This window comes from Hydractinia symbiolongicarpus, chromosome 14, assembly GCF_029227915.1.
Source record: "Hydractinia symbiolongicarpus strain clone_291-10 chromosome 14, HSymV2.1, whole genome shotgun sequence".
Taxonomy (NCBI): domain Eukaryota; kingdom Metazoa; phylum Cnidaria; class Hydrozoa; order Anthoathecata; family Hydractiniidae; genus Hydractinia; species Hydractinia symbiolongicarpus.
The window spans coordinates 2,819,967-2,837,140 of NC_079888.1; the positions used below are offsets into that span (position 1 = coordinate 2,819,967).

The 17,174-nt window shown below is 31.2% G+C and overlaps 1 protein-coding gene across 1 annotated transcript in view; it reads left to right on the forward strand.

Annotated features, from left to right (window-relative positions):
• Positions 1–17,174, forward strand: part of LOC130626035 (uncharacterized) — a 30,088-nt gene that overhangs the window by 10,156 nt on the left and 2,758 nt on the right. The window contains exons 7-25 of the mRNA XM_057441146.1: positions 555–689; positions 3,001–3,171; positions 3,881–3,955; positions 4,381–4,440; positions 4,891–4,959; positions 5,664–5,714; positions 5,871–5,912; positions 6,678–6,701; positions 7,536–7,673; positions 9,066–9,132; positions 10,295–10,349; positions 10,460–10,595; positions 11,190–11,270; positions 12,475–12,625; positions 13,003–13,044; positions 14,082–14,175; positions 14,898–14,946; positions 15,471–15,568; positions 16,224–16,408. Of these exons, the coding sequence (XP_057297129.1) occupies positions 555–689; positions 3,001–3,171; positions 3,881–3,955; positions 4,381–4,440; positions 4,891–4,959; positions 5,664–5,714; positions 5,871–5,912; positions 6,678–6,701; positions 7,536–7,673; positions 9,066–9,132; positions 10,295–10,349; positions 10,460–10,595; positions 11,190–11,270; positions 12,475–12,625; positions 13,003–13,044; positions 14,082–14,175; positions 14,898–14,946; positions 15,471–15,568; positions 16,224–16,408 (1,723 nt within the window). The remainder of the gene's footprint in view (positions 1–554; positions 690–3,000; positions 3,172–3,880; positions 3,956–4,380; positions 4,441–4,890; positions 4,960–5,663; positions 5,715–5,870; positions 5,913–6,677; positions 6,702–7,535; positions 7,674–9,065; positions 9,133–10,294; positions 10,350–10,459; positions 10,596–11,189; positions 11,271–12,474; positions 12,626–13,002; positions 13,045–14,081; positions 14,176–14,897; positions 14,947–15,470; positions 15,569–16,223; positions 16,409–17,174) is intronic.

Below are 17,174 nucleotides of genomic sequence, written 5' to 3' on the forward strand. Positions count from 1 at the left end.
GATAGCATCTAGTTTATAACTTACTAAAAAAGCTGAGCTGTGGGTTATACGATGTGCGGGTTGTATACCAGAAAATACGGTACCTATAAAACTAAAGAGAAAAGCATCATGTATAACTAACTTATAGTTTGTTTTACTTCATTTTTTAGCAAACACAAAAAAATGTGCAATTAACTCATTGACTTTGTAAAGTTTTTATAGTTTAAGTTTAAATTTATAATAGGGTGTAAACAATAAAAAATACTTTCATGTAATTATCAAAAGTATAGATAAGATACTGCATCTGGGTCGGTTAATAAAGCAAATGTATCACTGTTGGTAACTCCTTATTATAGAAAGTTTGTCCTTAACAACATTAAAAGTACAACCTGCAAACTGAACAACACTTCTTTGATTAAACATTGAAGAATGTTTTTACAAGTGTGTTAAAATGGCCTTCAAGAAAATATATTTGATATCCTGGAATCTTTCCATAATTTTATTATCCTTTTTATTTGTCCTAAAATTATCATACATCATGGCTCTCCTGTCATTTATAATAGCTTTCGCTTTAGGTACTACTACGTCACAACAGCATTGACTTTCCTGAAAACTCCGACCAAGAAATGTTACTACGATTGGTAACAGAGAAGCTATTACCAGAAGAGTGGGACCCTCCTGATACAGACTCTATAGCTTGGACAAATGCAGTAAGTTCATCAGTTTGTTTTTACGTGTCCTGCTTGTAGAGACAAGGTAACATGAAAGACTATTGGTCACCTATACACTTTTTTAATCACTTGAATATTATTTGTAAAACAACTTATTATCTTTAACTCATAATTTCATAACAGTTGGCTTTTTAATAAATAGAACTTTAAGATTCTCTATATTTTTGTGTTTTGCCATTTGCAATACTCCTTAAAATTTATGTTTACAATATGACGTAAATATGCTGCATATTTAAGCTTAAAGCATTTCTTAATATGCCATACAAATTATGATTTTTATACCTAATTCTCCAATTACACAGTGTGTGCACTATCAGGATTATTGTTTTAAACTGCATTAGTGAACTAACATCCATGCATTTGTGCATCGGTATCAAACCGGTACACATCCTCCATTGTCTCTTGGCCCGTTGATATATCAGAAATTTTTACTGACTATAATTGTTTCTACCCCATATCAATATTTTGTGTATTGATATTTTTCTGAATCAAATAAAATTATTTTTTACATAATAACTTTTGTGAATGCAGTGCATATGTGAAAAAGTTAATTGATCTGTGGACCAATGCCCGGCAAACAACGAGGTTGTGAGTTTAAGTCCCACTCGATCCATCATCTTTGCAGCACTTGGGAAGATAATGTGCGGTGTTACTTACAAAAAAATTAGTTTTTGAATTAGGAAAAATGGAATGTGCGTTCAAACTAAAGTAATTATTATTGAACTACAGTCAATAAATTAATACAACTTAAGGGGGAGGTAACCATTTTGTAGCTGCACCTTAGTGTTTTTGTACATAAATATATATTCTCTTATGGAGCTTAAGATGTATAAAAATGATTTTTTTTTAAACTTTTTCTGTTAGAAGTATGAAATAAAACTAAGAAAAATGAAGTTGTTGACATTTGTTCTATGAAACACCAAAACAATAATTTTTTGATATAACATTTCCTTTAAGGTAAATTAACCCTTTTTAAACGTAAAATATCTGCATTATTCACTCAGTATATATATATTTTAATTTACTTTACTATTTTTTTAAAAATAACTTTTTACTATCTATGATTTTCTTCTATATTGATTTATTCATAGGCTTTTGTTTTTTTAAAAGATTCATGGGTACCATACTCTGCTGCATCTAACTCTGTTAAAACAAAAGTATACAGACTTTTCTGCAACCTTCTGTTAGACATATGTCATAAATCTTGCCCTGCCGGTGGTTATATATGACTACTAAGGGGAGAGGGGGTGGAGAACTAAGGGGATAATGGGCTCAAGATAACAGAAGTTATAGAATGAATATATTCATTATATTATTTCATACATTTTATCATTTACATTTTCATTTTGAGTATTCATACATTTAGTCTAGATGGTCAAAATATATTTACCAAAGTGAAATGCTTTTAAAAATAAAAATAAAACCTAACAATTTTTTCTTAACTAACAGATCTGTTGCTTGGAGATTTTAATCTGTTTGTTTATTGTGCAGTTTCAGTTATCCTTATCTGTTATTTACTAGATATATTAAATAACTTTAAAAAATCTTTCAATAAGTTTTGTTTTTTTATATCAGAGTAATTAAAAGGTTTCCAAAGTATTTTTTTTAACCTGAAAGGCTTTTTATTATGCACAAACTCTGAGACTATTTACTATGAGACTATACCTAAAAGATTTCTTTCAGTTATGATTTTAAGAAGTAATATTAAATTCCAAGCTATGTATTCATTTACAATCAATATAATGACATTCAATTAATTAATATTTGCTTTAAATTTCAAAAAGTACAAGTTGTAATAAGCTCATTGCAAAAGTATCTTAGCTGCTCAAGTGTGATTTTTCAATGTATTTTTATAAACTCTTATAAAAGTAAATTATGTGTTAATTATTTCTTTGAATCATCTTTAAGTACTGTCTAGCTGATCAACTAAGGGGAGACCTAAGACTCTTCAAACAAACATGCCTGAAAATTTTAAAGAAAAACAAAATTTCTATCGAAAGTTTAAGCTCCCATAGTGCAGTCCTATAAAGATTATAATTCTGCGTTAAGTACCATCCATGTTGTTAATGTTTCTCTTTATTAATTACATCATAAGGGCGTTATTATAGAGAGAATATTGACACATATATTTAGTCTGAGAACAACCTTTAACAACTAATATCTGGATTTGTGTGCTGTTGCTTGCTTCTTCTTCCTTTGTGGTTTTGCAACTTTTTCAGTTTAATTTAGCATGAAATTGTACAGAATTGTATGCTTGACATTTCCCTGTTTATAACTTTTAACTTTTTAGACTGACATGGGATGCTCTAAAACTGGCACACTTCCTACTTCGGCCAGCATGGATTACACAGGTTCAACATCGCCTGTAGATGGTGACTTCTTTTTACTGAGTCCAAATGACCTACAAGACTATATGAAGTTTAAAGCTTTAAATGAAAACAAACTGATAGACTGGGATCCAGTAAGTCAATTTCCCTTACTCAAATGACACAATCAATAGTTCTGCTCAGAATTTAGCTAAGTGACCAAAAATGGAATTATTTGTAACATTAATTTTTACCTTTAATGTGATCTGGGTAGTTTCGTAATGAGAATAAAGTGAAATTTTGAATGTCAAAGTATTAGATTTTAATACCACACCATACACATTTACATTTTTGTGTTTTCTTGATAAATAGTTCTATTACTGGCTAATTTTATTTTGAGGCCATATTTTGTTGCAAAACCTTATACAGTGTTGCTTGCCTAACTCCTCAAATTTCCTCTGAAGATAGGTTTTTTGACAACTCTTTCCTTAAATTTCCTCAATTTTCCTTTTCCAACCTGGCATATACGCAGGCAATGCAATATAATTTGTTCTTTACTCATGGCACTCCATACCTACATACATTAGCTATAAAACCTTAAAGTTTCTCAATTTTTTGGAATGTATGAAAATTCCCTCAAATCTCTTCAACTGTTTATTAAAAATTTCAAAAACAGTAAGGAATTCTCATCAAGAATCTTCAAATTCTCTGAAAAAATAGTTTGTTCTGTGCGTTTTAAAGAATGAAACTAGGGAGTGTAGTTAGAATAAATTGGGATTTGAGTTTATAGTGTAACCAATTTTAATTTTTAAAACAAGCAAGTTTTTGTTTGGTTTCTTCATGTGATGTTCGTATTTTATTTAGACTGACTTACTAAGAGAATTATATGGCAAGATAACTGTTGGAGCAAGAAAACTGAGAAAAGCAGCCACTATCAAAGTGGGTAACATTTTTTGCAACAGTTTATGTACCAGGGTTAAACATCTGTAACTCTGGTATCTGGTATTCATTCTGTCAGAAAAAATTAGAGAATGTCAGCAATTTCTTTAATATGTCGGGAATTTTAGGCTAAAATGGAACTATTTTTATTAATCAAAATATTGACAAGGATTGAATTTCAGATGTTTTTAAAGAAGAAGCACAATTTACAGTTTTTTTATTCATATGTTTGTAATTATATTTAAATTTTCAGGGTAATTCAAGGTTCCAAAAAGTTTGAAATTTTTGCCCAAAATAGATTAGAGTTTATTTTAAGTGGGCACCCTGAATTTAAACAAAACAGGTTACCAAAATTATTTTTTTTCAGCATATGTCAATGTAAACTTTTGGGGCATGACGTTTATTAATTTCTCATTTTTATTTAGAACAAGAAGGTGAACTGCATGCAGGGATATTTAGAAAAATTACCCATGAACCAAACCAAGGTAGGCAGTGTGTTTTTGGAATAATTTAGATGGATTATTAGGTACCTGCTGTAAAAATGTTGTCATCTTTATGACAAAAATTATGACAAATATGCTGTATGTAGTACTTTATATGAAAAAAAAATAGATAAAAAAATAAACAAACAAATTGTGTTACTTCCTATGAATGTTTTTTGCACAGAGATTTGAAAATCTGTTAATTAAATTTTTTTGGGATATGGAATTTAGTAAATTTAGTTTTAGCAAACAAAAATTGCTTTTTCCCCACAGAAATTTTTCTCTAAAAATTAGGAATACAAGAAATTGGTTCTGATTAGATACAAGAAATTTCATAATGATAATGGTCAGAAATGGTCCATATTGCCTTTTGTTTATTTGTATTATACAATGCGATGAATGTATTTAATTACTTAAATTTAGTTATGCTGTTTTGTTTTTTTCTATTTTTAGGTTACCCTCTTCAAGGGATATAAAAAACGCTTTTTCCAAGTGTCTCGTGGAAAACTTTTTTATTACGAGGTAATTATTTGTAACTTATTATTCATTATATTTATATTTCACAGCTTTTTAAAGTTCTATTATGATGTAAACTTTGAATTATCAGTCAATGTTGTTATTTATGCTTGCCATCTCTCGAATCAGGTCTCAGTAATAATTCTTGATCAAAAGTTTTTTTAATCTTCTTTAAATCTCTGTAAAACGTTGCTGCTAAAAAGTCCTTTTAAAGCTATAATAATGGTAGCTTACCTAACTTAAACAGGGCTATTTTTCTTTTCTTTTGTAAAATTTTGTTCACACGGTATTTTTTGCATCAATAATGTTGTTGCCTATGAACTATATTTTTGTGTACAGCCATTGTTATATTCGGAGAGTAGGAAGCTTTTCATTAAAACACACTTTTGATTTTGTTTAATATTCTTGCAAAAAAAATTATGTTGTTCAGAAGTGTCATGTGTTTTTTTAAAAATTTCATAGTTCTTAATCAATTTTCCCAAAACGACCTTTAACATAACTTTTAGAACCCATTTTGAATTTTCTGAAGATCGTGTATTTTGAAACATTTTATGTTGTTTATTTTTTGCAAGTAGAGGATTTTCATGAGTTAGTACAATGTTCATAAAAATGTGTTTTCAATTTTTTTGAATATTTTTTTAAAATATTTGAGCTGACTTGGGCAGTATATTTTTCAGAATAGAATTTTTGCAATAACTTGAATATTTTAGGACCATAAATCAGAAGCTCCATTTGGCAGCATTGATATTTTAGGATCAGAGGTTACGTATTTTTGTTTTATATTTTTAATTATTTTACAGACTTACTTTGGAAACCAACTTTAGAAATAAAATGACGCAACATATCACTGTTATAATCATTAACCAAGCTGTCAAAAACACTGCTAAAGTTTCTAGCAATTTTCTTTCCTTTTTTAGATTGAGCCGGGTGAGAATAAGACGATTCTCATTACTGCTAGGGTAAGTATTAACTATGCATATTCATGTTGTTGTTTTTTGTTGATTCTTATTTTTGTTGTTGCTGTCTCTTTATTGTTACTGTTGTTGTTGTTCTTTTTGTTGCTGTCGTTGTTTTTATCTTCTCGTTCTCATTGTTGTTGTGGTTTCTCTTTGTCAGTGACATTGTTCTTATTGTTGTCCTTCTTGTTGCTGTTAATTAAAACAATTCATACTTAAAGGTCTTATTTAAATACAGTCAACATTTACTAACTAAAACTGCCATAGGACTGCAAAACTTCATAAGACAGCATCAAACATAGGTGCTTTTCTATGTTTTTACCAAGGGCACACTCTAGCTACCACTTTATTAGACATGCACCTATCCAACTCTATATGCAGCATTTCTTACCAAATCTTCTAGTTAAGTCATGCTTGACCAACACTTACAACTGCTCAAAACGAAAATTTAATATGACTGTTTTTGTAGAAAAATCCGTATTTTGAAAATAACATTTAGAATTTTCTCATTCAAAAAAGTGTGAGAACAAAAAGCTGTGAAGACTGAAGGAACATAAGAAAAAGATTTAGGTTTGTGAAATTTCAATAGCAGTTGGGGACTGTATTGATAAGGTGCTAATTTGAAGTCTCCAGTATAACTTTAAATGGTGAATGGTTTAATTAATTTGATTTAATTTTCTTTGTTTAAGTGACCTCAAAAACAAAATTCTAGTCAATGATGTGTATATGTTGTTTATTTTGTTATTTTATTGTAACATTTTCTTTTAGTTAAAATTTGGTGCTAATAAAATCGTGAGTACTAACCATTACTAACATCACATTTTATTTTTAATTTTAATTTTCACATATAATTTTTTTTTTTTTTCATTTTCTAATGTACAGTAATATCAGTGTTTCAACTACTTAATAGTGTAGATAGGGATTCGGTATTGTCATTCACAGTGTGGAAGAAGCAGTATAAATTCTCAATTTTGATTTAACATTTAGCATTGCATAAACAAGAAAATCTCTTTGTTTTAAGCATTGGTATAATTGCTGGTTTACATGTTCTCAAAAGCCAAGTTTGCCTTCTAATATACAATCAAAACAGTGAAAAAATGTTTCATACACTTTTATTGTGAAAAATGCTGAGAAGATGAACTTTTTTCTGCATTTATGCTTGTAGTTCTTGCTGTCGTTGGTGACAACCTTTTTTTTAATTTAGGGTTTGTTTAATTATTTGAGTGGTAGATTTTTTTTTAACTTTTTCTTGTCCCAGTTACTATAATCTTTTGCAAGAGAAACTTTTACATATTTCTTGGTCTCTGACCTTTTTCGCGAAGTTTCGTCTTGCGAAACTTTGAAAAAAATCATCTGTAAAATTTTATTCAGTACAAACTTTCTAAATTGTTAATTCACAAAAGTTTATCCATTATTTTTTTATATAAGAAGTCTAATAGATAAATATAAAAGGAACAGCTGTAAATCAATTTTTAGGTTTTATGAATTGACCCTGTAAATATGTTTAAAAAATATTGTTGCTGTGATGTGTAATTGGCATTGACAAGTGAGATAGTTTACGCAGCCCCTGCATCTTGTTAAAATCTTACCAAGCTACTATGCACCAAACTACTGTTATTTTTTTAGTTGCAAGGAAACAAGTTGGTACTGCGTTGCAGTTCAGACTCAGAACTGAGTGATTGGCTTGCTTCTTTGAAAGCAATGTCAGTGATCGAACCTGTTCCAGATACATTTGTACGAGAGGGAAGCTTGAAGAAAAAAGAGGTAGATTATTGTTTACTATCAGTAACTCTTAGTTTCATAAACGTGCAGTATCCAGAATTGGAATAACTTAGAGTTATTGCAATAATGCACTGTGGTGCTCTTAAAGTTATTGCACATCCCAATTTGCAATTTTTACCTTTTCAGAAGTTTCTTGCATTTAAGGCATGTAATTTCACTTGCTAAGGTATGCAAATCTGTATACAACCACAACTTAGCACCGAAATGCTATTAAAAGTACTGTAAATGCCCTAGAAAATGCAGCTCTCACACCAAAGATAATTTTTTTCATATAGGTGAATATTTCTCATAGCACATCCGTATTTCATTCTCAACAGAGAATGCTTCAACCCGATCAGACCTCTGATCATGACGGGCGAGTATAATGCGTGTAAGTCATATTGAAGAAGAACTACTTTGTTCATCACTAACATACTGCCAAGCAGTGAGCGGGATTCGATCCGCGGTCCCCAGAGTAGTGGGTTCGTCTGCGGCTCCCAGTTCTGGGGACCGCGGATCGAATCCCGCTCACTGCTTGGCAGTATGTTAGTGATGAACAAAGTAGTTCTTCAATATGACTTACACGCATTATACTCGCCCGTCATGATCAGAGGTATGATCGGGGTGAAGCATTCTCTGTTGAGAATGAAATACGGATGTGCTATGATAAATATTCACCTATATATATACACACCATCTGGATAAACTATCTGAGTTCATCACTAACATATAGCCGCACGTGGTGTAGTGGGTTCGTCTGCGGCTCCCAGTTCTGGGGACCACGGATCGAATCCCGCTCACTGCTTGGCAGTATGTTAATGATGAACAAAGTAGTTCTTCTTCAATATATATAATGTTTTTCTTTTATCAAAAGTTACAACTGACTGTGTTGCAAAATGGAAGTGAATAGAAGCTTTATACTTTAAACAAAAGTTTTACAAATGATACCATGATAACGTTCACATAATATTCAATTTATATTTTCATTCAAATCTTGTTTAATCGCTAAAATATTAGCGGGAAGAAAATTTGGTGGAAAGTTAATTTGGCAAAATCAGCCGAATTTAATTTTGCGGATGACAGAAAGTATTAAATTTGGCGGAAAAGAAAAAAATTCGTCCTCAAAGAAAAATTAGATTTTTTTTTAATTGAAGAGGGTTAAAAATACTTAATTTTAGCAGGAAGTTATTTTGGTGGAATGTAATAATGTTAATTTTGGTGGGAATTTAATTAAATTCCCACCATAATTTTATTTTTTTATCCACCAAGATTTCTCGTTTTATTGTTATTTGCTTTTGCAATATACAGTGACAGCCTTGATAAACAATCCATATTAAACTTTCCCTACGAACAGATCTTTTAAGTGTGATTAAACCTCTTTATGCTTTTGTTTAGGGTAATAACAGTGTCATTGTTATTGATCTTGGTTCGACTACAATCCGAGCTGGACTTACAACTGATGGTATGATTATTAATGATTTTTTAACTGATAATATTTGAACGTATCTAAATACGTATGATATTTGAGTACCTGTCCAGGTTTTCATGTTTCTCGAAAATTTCCTTTTTATTCCACTTAAAAAAACAATTTCCATTGCTTTTCAAGTACATGAATTTTGCTTACTGTTTACTTACTATTTACTATCTAGAAGTTAGCCTGGTTGCTCAGTTAGCCTAGTGTGCAAAATAATAAACATTTAATCACATTTGTCGTTATTAAAACTTATTTCATGACTTTAAATTCTCAGAAACTAATTTTTCTGTTTGTTAATTTCACATAAACAATACATCGCATTTGTTTTGGGTATCTACAAATGTTTAAAATTAAACAATCTGGAATTCCATACAAATTGAAAATTTTTTTATTCCATGGTAGGAACTAAAAAAACTGCCTTAGGATTTTTTGTTAACATAAGAAAAGAGATGAGATGCAAGCTCATTCTGTATCTTTGACCTCCGGTTTTGTATTTTAAATAAATAGATAGATGAGCATATTTTACGTGGCTAGCGTCACAAATATCAAAAGAAATACCCTGGCCTAGGTTGGGTCATGATTATTAGTGCCCATTTTGAGCTGCTCAGACCCAATTAGGATCTGCACTATACCAGGAAAATCCCTGCAACATTGAACGGCCCACACTGTGTGCCATCTCCCCCATTTACTTCACGTGGCTTGTGTTAACCCATGGCCGCTTTTTTCTACCACCCTTATCTTCTTCTCTTTTCTTCTTTTTTCTTCTCTTTTTCCTTAAATCCTTTTGGAAAACACAAAATTTTGAGATTTTTCCTTTTTTTATAGAAAATATCATATCTCCAATTTTAAAAATAGTTAAATATATATTCAAAGATATGAAAAATGTATAGTAGTAATTTATATTATGCAAGAAAGTTAAGGACTTATTTAAGTGTGAATAAAAATCTTATTGTGAAAAAAAATTACAACTTTAAAATAAACCCTGCCTAAATTCACGTAAATCACCTGTGGTTTCAATTTAAAAATAAAAAGTTTTTTTTTGCAGGATTTGCGTGAAAAATCTTAAGGCTTTGAGTTTAAATCGTTTAAAAATGTGTAGGCAAATGCTAAGAAAATGCTCTGTATAACATTGCTGCATTTGTTTTTCTAGCATTACCAGTTATAGCATTTCCAGCAGCTTTTGCTGTCAAGAAAAGTGAAGTCAGGTGCGTTAAGTTTGTTTTTCAGTGAGTTTTTTGTTGTGCTGTGATAAAATATTGTTAACTTTCCATGTGTAAACGCAATTTGACTTTTGTATACAAATAATACATTTTAGTGAAGGTAGGAGGTTTACTGATGCTGGGCTACCTGACCCACATTCATGTCGTTGTGGTTTCGAGGCGTATTTCCCAGCTAATAGAAAAGATGCAAAGATAGTGTACCCACTGCGAGCTTCAATAAAAGTTGATAAGGTATGGTTTACACTTGAATTTCCGTGACAAGTAAATTTACAACCTCGATTTTTGGGATAAAACCAGTTTATACCAGTTTTTTGATAAGAAATATGGTTGGTTTCAGCATGACTATTCCTAACTTTTGAGCAAACATCATGCAGATATGTTCTTAGCATATTTAAAACAGTTAAGATTGACAGATCTGAGAATGTAAACTGGTGTAAAAATCTCCCCCAAGGTGCTTTTATTTATTCAGCCTAATTAAATTGACAGAAATACAATTAGATTTTGTTGAAAAAACATCTGAATGAAAAGATAGAAGTTTATATTAGTTACCAAAGAATAGAAAAACGAGCAAAGATTCCACATAAGCATATAGGATATTCTAAACTTTTTCACTCATTTCATCTTGATATTTATATAGACTCTATTCGTATGAAAAAGTGTGTATGACTTGTTCTTATTAAAAACAAACAAAAAAACAAAAATATTAAACAAACACTAAAACATAGTCAATTAAATCAAAACTTGAAATATTTCTGATTCAAACTATTTCACCACCATAATCTTTAACTGTGTTTAACTCTTAATTTTATCTTATTCTATTTATAGTATTCGGTTAAAGTTCGGTACATACCCGGTTTACTAGAAAAAGTGTTTCACGAATTGGGGGTCGAAACAACTAACAAAGTGGTATGTATAAATATCTGTCAATATAAAACTGAAACACTGCATTGTCACTCGCATCTGGAGATTTGTAGGGATCCGCCTTTGCCCTGTTCTTAAAAGATCGAGATTGTGGTGCTTTTCAGCAAAGGATTAACGCATTACCCGTAAAGTTAGTAAGAAAATTTGAGTGTAATTTTCAGAAAAAAGTGCAGTAAGGAGCTAAACATTAGATGGGATAGTCTTAAGGATGGTTTCCATTAACATAAAGTATTAAGCAACCGTTGCGCAAAACAATTATCGGAGATTTTTTTCCATCCGTAGAACAGTTATACAGCAACTAAAGGAAAGTGAACTTCAAATATTACAATACCTCAATTTCATGAAGAAACAATTCTCTCTCTTCACGCCACCACTTACTGGAAACTACAGTTGACTGCTATCTTGAACAAAACTCTAATTTCATCAGCATTTACAGCATTTAAAGCCTCGCTAACTAAAATTTTGTTCCGCATTCTCGAACTTCCCTTTCCTACCCTATTTCGTACTAATTTTTACTCCTTAGCGACGAATTACAGTCGTTATCTCAGACTTTTCAGAAAGCCATTTGTAGAAACCAGTCCATCATTTTTGCTTGCATGTTTAAACTTTATCTCAATTTTTTGAATTTTCGTTTTTAATCTTTCGAAAGTAGAGTTGTGTTGTTTTTGCATGCTTTTTTCTGAGTTAATATCGCTACTTGTCAAAAAAAAAAATAAAAATAAAACCCCACTCTCTCGAATTTTCTCCTGATGTAGTCTCGTTATCTCGAAGTTGCATTATCTTGAACAACACGCTATCTCGAACTTTTTTGTCTATTGAGAGTTTAAGTTAGCAGGATTCGGCTGTACTCTTTCCATCATAATTACATTTGAGAACTTTCCAAAAGAATTTTCTACATTAAGAATATATTTTTCATCTCTTACAAAGCTACAAAACCTCAAGGCGGATACTTTTGCATTTTGATTGGAATAAGGAGTGGCAACTTGCCCTATTGCTTAGGCTAGGATTATGTTTTCGTTTCGCCTAACATTCCTATTCTAAGGTTATGCATTTGCTGTGCTTATCAAAAATATATAGACAAAGGAATGTGGTTGACGATTGGTTAAAAAAATTGACTGCTGATAACTTAAGCAACTTTATAATGCTCTTGCATTATAAAGTTGCTTAAAAGCTTCTTCTTTTTCTTCAGGTTGTGTTAAGCTGTCCGAGGTATTTAAGCGACAAAGACAGAGAATATATATTAGACTACATGTTTGGGCAGATGTGTGTTGATGCTGTTTACATGCAAGAACAAGCTTTATTAGCTCTTTATTCTTACAACGTAACCACAGGCGTAATAGGTGAGTTTCTGTTAATCAGTGTTTTTTTAAAAGCTTAGGAAATAAGAGCTGCCTTGTGACGAATATCTGGAAATTTCTAAGATTTGGTCAGACTAAGGTAATTGAGGGAAAAACCAGGATATTTTTGTCTGTCGGGCGCGGGCCATTATCAGGTCAATATAAATGTAGTTACCTACCCGAGACATTATTTTAAAAACATTTTTATGCTGCCATCTCTATATGTGTTTAAAATGGCAAGGAAAGTAAGCACAAGCACAGTTTAGGAGTTGCCAGCTTTAAAAGGTTATGTCTATCTAGACAGCATGATTTTGTTATGGTGTAGCTTGGAAGGTCTGGTAACTTTGTTTTTACTCAGTATTTTTCTCTCCATAATTTAGTTGACATTGGTGATCATTTAGACGTTCTTCCTGTTGTTGAAGGTAACTGATTTTTTTCTAGTCCACTTGCTAACTTTGGACTATTTTTTACAGTATACTTGCCAACTTTTTATTCTTTTTACTAGTGTGTTCACCAACTTTACACTGTCATTTTTTCACCATGCGTGCCAACTTTGTAATGCTTTTCTTTATAATAACTGTAAAGTTGGCAATCGCACTTATATAGAAAACGTGACTGTTTCTTGTTAATGTACCATCTTTAGACTGCTTTTTATAAGCATGCTTGCCAACTGTACGGAGTTACACGTATTTTTGAACAGTTTTTTAAGATTATATTTTTGTAACAATAAAATGCAAAACCTAATTCTCTCAAACCTTGAATTTAAATGTTAAAAAAATTGCATCAACCTTTATATTTCCCTCTCAATCCAAATGTGTATAATAAAGTTGGACTAATTTGAACCAGGTTAACTAATTTTAACTGAATTAACTAATTTTACCTGGGATTAACCTATTCTAACAGGGATTTTTACTGGATTAACTAATTTTAACCAGATTAACTAATCTTAACTGAATTAACTAATTTTAACCGGATGAACTAATTTTAACCGGATGAACTAATTTTACCCTGGATTAACCAATTTTAACCGCAATTAATTAATTTTAACCGGTATTAACTAATTTTAACTAATTTTGCCTGGAATTAACCTATTTTAACAGGGATTTTATCCTGGATTAATTAATTTTAACTTGGATTAATTAATTTTAACTGGGATTAACTAATCTTAACCGGGATTAATTTATTTTAACCAGGATTAACAATTATAACCAGGATTGACTAATTTTAACCAAGATTGACTAACTTTAACCGGGATTAACTAATTTTAACCAAGATTAACTAATTTTAACCAGGATTGACTAATATTAAGCAGGATTGATTAATTTTAACCAGGATTGACTAATTTTACCTGGTTTTGACTAATTTTAACCGGGATTAATTAATTTTAACCGGGATTAACTAATTTTGACTAATTTCAACCATGTATGTTGAAAGTAATGATTGTATGTGTACTTTTTAGGCTCAGTTATAGAGAGGGGTGTGACCAGCCTACCATATGCTGGTCAGCAAATTACTGAATACTTAGGAAAACTACTCACTGAAAATGGTTACAGGTAAGATGTACATGTAAGACTAAATGAATTACGGAAGTATTAGATGGTTTATCGAGGGCCAAAATTATGTGTGCAATCTAGGGTGCAAAATATTCCATACCAATTACGGTGTTTGAGAAATCATTACGTAAAATTGTTGTAAATTCTTGAGTAGTTCCTGAAAATTTTGGAAAACAACACCAGTACTAAGCAATGTCATTATAATTCCTATCAAATAAATTAAAACAAGATAAGAACGCCATTCATTCAATTGCTTTTGGCGTCAAGTAATATAAAATTTAAAATAATAAATATTTTTGATTTGAATTTATTTAAAAATAACATTCATCTTTTTTATACAGATACGAAAACTATTTGTTCAAATACTTGTTTATTTCAAGAGGACTCTAAGATAAGAATAGTTCGGAAATGATGTAATTTAATTTTGTCCGCCATCTTTCTCGCAGTTTATTTAGTGCAATTTGCTAAGCCGATGTTTTTTCAAAAATAATATTATCCATTTTAAAAATGACAAAGAACTCGAATATTTTGCTTACTTATCCAGTACCAGTTTGTTTATTCTGAATGTGGAATAACGTCTACTCATTTTTTAAGTATGGCCTTGGTTTATTGAAAGACACGCCCAATATGCTGTCTTTAGATACGAGAACAAAATGTACATAGAGAGTGATGTTACAAAATAAAGCATGTATATTTTGATTTAGTCATGTTTTTTTTTTTAGATTGTTCTCTGATATTGAAAGTTTTATTGTTCGTTATGTGAAAGAGGAGGTACAATTGTTTTTTTAACTACGTGTATTTGTTTGTTTCTATTGTGTGTTTGTTTTCGTTTGTACTACTTTGCCCCTAAATATGAAATCTTCCTTTTGGAAGGATACTATAATGTTTCAGACACATTATTTGCTTTTATATCCAATAAATAATTTTGTGAAAAAAACTGTTTATAAATTTTGTTTTAAGACTGTTGATAAATACTGAATATACTGAATATGTGTCTCATACATTACAGTAACCTTAACACAATACCATACCTTTCCTCCAACATTAATAACGATAACTGCCCCGGGTAGTTGTCGTTATCATATCAAAATTAGTCTTTGTTAGCAAGCCAGCACAAAACTAACTCTGCATTCATTTTACCGTTTTACTTACTGTCAAGGGAACGTAGGATGAATTGTTGGATTATAAGATTTGCTGGGAATACCGTTATTTTTTATGGCTGATATGAATGTAAAAAGTGTTAAACCTTTATGTTGTAAACAGAATTTTATTTTTCTCTTTGAAATGGTTGCTAGGTAGCAGAGGCGTCTGTCGATTTCCAGGAAGACATGACGTCATCGCCGAATTTAGTGGATATAAACATTGAGAGATTTCACATACCAGATAGTCGAAAGTGAGTGGTTGTTGTTGTTGTTGTTGTTGTTGTTGTTGTTGTTGTTATGTTTGAAAAACAGCTTTTTTTCTTCATTATAGTTTAAACTTTCCAGCAATTACAAATCAAATCAATAAATCAATCAATAAAAAATAAGAAAATTTTACCTGAACCCATCTTTTCAATATTTCAATGCAGGCTCCTTTTTATTAACCCTTTTACCCTTCCTGTGATTCTCGTCGAAATTTACACCGACATTCTGATCCTCGAATCCGTTTATAAGGAACATGTTTATAAGAAACTCAAGGCTAACAACTGGTAAAGTTAAGAAACCACTGATAAGCAATTTTAGCAATGTGGGATTTTTACTGAACTTATCGAAATTAGAATTTTTCATAAGATGGAGCGTTTCAAACTTATATTACGGCTCTCCATCACTTCGAAGGAGGTGAAAACAGGTAAGACGTTTTCTAAAAAAAACGTCTTCCGGTTTTAACTCTGGAAAGAATAGATAGAAAACATAAAAAGGTTCAGTTTCTTAATTTTAACAAGATATCAAACGAAGAGGACAGTATTGTATTTCTTCATGTTTTTCCTGTTTTGGAATAATATCTCGTGTCAGCAATTTCGAAAAAACTTAGTTAGAAATCGGGCTAAACTGCTTGTTCTATATTAGAGAAATTCAAGTTGGAAATATGAAATATCGATGCGTTGAAGGACTGTTCAACCCTGGGTTGTATGGGAAGGACGACGTATCGTTACACCACATCGTGGAGCGTTCAATTAAAGCGTGTGATATCGATCAACGAAGGGAGTTGTGTAGGAACATTTATCTTTCTGGTGGATCGTCTTGTATTAGTGGTAAGAGGAAATTCGTGTTCTTCACGCGCGCTACGTGCTTTTTACGTGTGCGTCACGTGTTCTTTACGTGTGCGTTTCAGAGTCAGTTACAGCTCTAGAATGTAACAAACTCTTGCATGGAATTCCAACCATCAACTGTTAGAAGAGATGCGCTACTGTGCTTTGATTGAACTAACACCAGAATTTGTTCTATCTTTGCTACTAATTCGCAGCGGGAATGTCTTGAATTTATACTTCTTAACCCTTCCGCAGCAGAAAAAATTGTAAATTAAAAAAAAAAAATTCAAACGTTTCGCTCCAAAAATCACAAAAATTTTAAGATATAGCCTTTTCAAAATGATAACCCAAATGGTACGCCCTGTGTGTCACCAGTACTAAATATTTAATGCGCTGCTTATACGTATAGTTTTCTAGGAGCGAATAAAATGACCTTCAACTCTTCACAAAACCTCTTTGTAAGCATGATGCAACAGACACTAGTAGGAAACCTGTCTATAGCTAATGCCATTTCAAGATATATTTACAATAACTTCATAGAATTTACCTCTCTATAGCGAACATGCCGGACAATGGGTCATACAAAACAATTGTACTAACTTTGTGTACATTGTACCTAACAGCTAGTTTTGCATTTTGGTTGGTTTCTGTTCGATCTTCAAGTTTTTGAATCTGTTTTGCTTTTTTCAATAATGTTTATAATATATGTCTTCCAGCACTTTCTCCTAGAATCAACCTATTGGCACCTCTTGGGGTTTATTTTACTATA